The sequence below is a fragment of the Alosa pseudoharengus genome, unplaced genomic scaffold (genome assembly GCF_046254945.1).
Source record: "Alosa pseudoharengus isolate Yale_2024_CS ecotype anadromous, Long Island Sound unplaced genomic scaffold, YU_APseudo_1.1 YU_APseudo_1.1_scf_23, whole genome shotgun sequence".
Classification (NCBI taxonomy): domain Eukaryota; kingdom Metazoa; phylum Chordata; class Actinopteri; order Clupeiformes; family Clupeidae; genus Alosa; species Alosa pseudoharengus.
Genome location: NW_027468685.1, coordinates 29,885,489 through 29,887,740, shown reverse-complemented (window position 1 = coordinate 29,887,740; position 2,252 = coordinate 29,885,489). Strand labels below are relative to the sequence as shown.

The following is a 2,252-nucleotide window of genomic DNA, read 5'->3' as shown; positions in this document are numbered from 1 at the left end:
ATCCTGTTTATTTGGCGCAGTGGTGTCTGCGCGCTTGGCCTCAGTTCAGTCCCATGAACCCAATTATGCAGTTACGTGAAGGCGCGCACCGTGTCTTGTGAATTGAGTTTCTCGGAACAGACAGTTGTGCGTATTCACTTTAGTCTCTGTTAATTAAATAGATAGATAGATAGATAGATAGATAGATAGATAGATAGATAGATAGCCAGGATTATTACACAGACTGGAAATAGACTGGAATTTGGTTATATATTTCAGACATATTTAAGCATGTTGGGTACGATTTGATTTATTGTATATCCTAGTCTATTTAATGTTTTTATGGGTTGAGTCACGTGTGGAGGATTGTCTCTTCTATTATCCTTTAGAAGATACATAAGAATATTAATATTCTTTATATTCTTCCTACCCAAACGTCCACATCAACAACATATTGTATCATGTTCTTCGCGTGGTGTAAAAGGTTAGCCTGCTGCATTCTTGCCCAAGCGTCCATTACAGGTGTTCTGTTGAAGGAATTTTAAATTAGAATCATTAAAAAAATAATAATAATCTGATTTTGTTGTCCAAATGCCAAAGACCTATGACACAGACTATATCATTAAATGAATAGAGGTTAAACGAATATTTGCCATTTTGTTTTTAGTTGTTTAGGGGTTTTTAGTTTACTTTTTGCATGGTCATGTTAATAGCCTAATGTAAAATGTAATTATAGACTATGTGAAATGTTTTAGTAACCTTGTGTATTCAGATGTTCAGAACGACCATCATTGGAGGTCTAGAATTTTCTTTAGGCTTTATTTGAATAAACAACAAAACAACAAGCGTCTTCACCTTACATAGCTTGAATAGGCTAGTACTTGGATACCTGTCACATCTGGACTTGTTGCATTGCACCGCCTAGTGGAGATACGAAGAGAGCCACATCCATAGAACGTTTTTTATTCCCATACTATACTTATAATTCAGCATGTTTGTGTGGAGTTCTGATCAAATTCAAGCTCAAATTCATTTGAATTTAAAGCCCACCATGGAATTTCTCGAAACACAAACACAGTGGCACATTCATAGCCATTTGTTCAGCTTGATTAATCTTATTTTGAAACTCTCCCACAGCATACGCAGACATGTTCCCTCATAAGCACGTAGGCAAGTTACCTATCCCAGGCAAGTTACCTATCCCGTTCCCCATCCCGGGATGGGACCCTGACTCTATCCCTTGGGACGATAAACTCTACCCGCCTATGAAACCAGAACTCCAACGCAAACGCGGTAAGTATATTAGAGACTTTACATTGACACTTGCCACCATAAACACCTGGCGGGTCTGCGTGGCCAAACTGAGTTTCTCCGTTTTCCAAATCCGTTTCTTTTTTGACTCAGGACCCGCGCCGACGGTTCGTCTGACGAGTGACAGTCCCGCCATGAACGGCTCGAGCATCACTTTCACCGCGGCGATCGAGCACGCCCCGTGCACGAAGGAGGGCGCCAACGGGGATCTGGTGAACGACGAGCACTGTGAAGACGGTATGGAGGCCTCAGGTGCTTCTCTAACAAGCTGACCTTCTTTGCTTCACCAATTTAAACAATCCGTTCAGACAGTGATGCTTATCAAAACAAGATAAATAATGATAATAGCTAAGGGATATGACGAAATCCTTATGGATTTCATGAACTTATTTGTTAGCCTATCCTTATTTTTGAAAGGTAGAAATATCCTAAAGCTTACAAACATAATGCATTTTCATGAATCACAGATTTACATTTCAGGATTAAAATAAAATTTCCAAATACACATTATGAGCAAGTTTGTAATTTAAATTTAGATATCCCCGAAAATTGCTTCTGATTATGTTCCTCAAATAGCCTACTTTAAATACGTCAGTAACTTATTGTCTTTTTTTTCCACGTTTCTGACTGAACTCAGCCAATGGATCATGGATGGATGACTACGGCTTTGGGAAGTGTACGAACTTAAAGCGCTGTAACGTGTTCCCGGACGGGAAACCTTTTCCTCAGAGCAACGACTGGAGACGCAAGGGCTACGTCTATGTCTGGCACACCATGGGTAAGCGACCAAGCGCACGCGCGCTACCCATATCCCTTGGTCTGCAGGTCAGACATACCATCACTACACGGATCAGTTTACTTAATCCTGCCTTATCAAACACCCATCATCCCTCATCTTCTCTTTCCTCCATTTTAATTCAGAAGGTTAATTTTCCTCTCTGGTATTATCAGTAGTCTGGCTT

General features: G+C 40.2%; 1 protein-coding gene across 1 annotated transcript in view; it reads left to right on the top strand.

Moving 5' to 3' along the window:
• The first annotated feature begins 1,127 nt into the window (after positions 1–1,127).
• Positions 1,128–2,252, top strand: part of gpnmb (glycoprotein (transmembrane) nmb) — a 7,713-nt gene continuing 6,588 nt past the window's right edge. The window contains exons 1-3 of the mRNA XM_076300852.1: positions 1,128–1,272; positions 1,384–1,527; positions 1,928–2,068. Coding sequence (XP_076156967.1) covers positions 1,128–1,272; positions 1,384–1,527; positions 1,928–2,068 — 430 coding nt within the window. The remainder of the gene's footprint in view (positions 1,273–1,383; positions 1,528–1,927; positions 2,069–2,252) is intronic.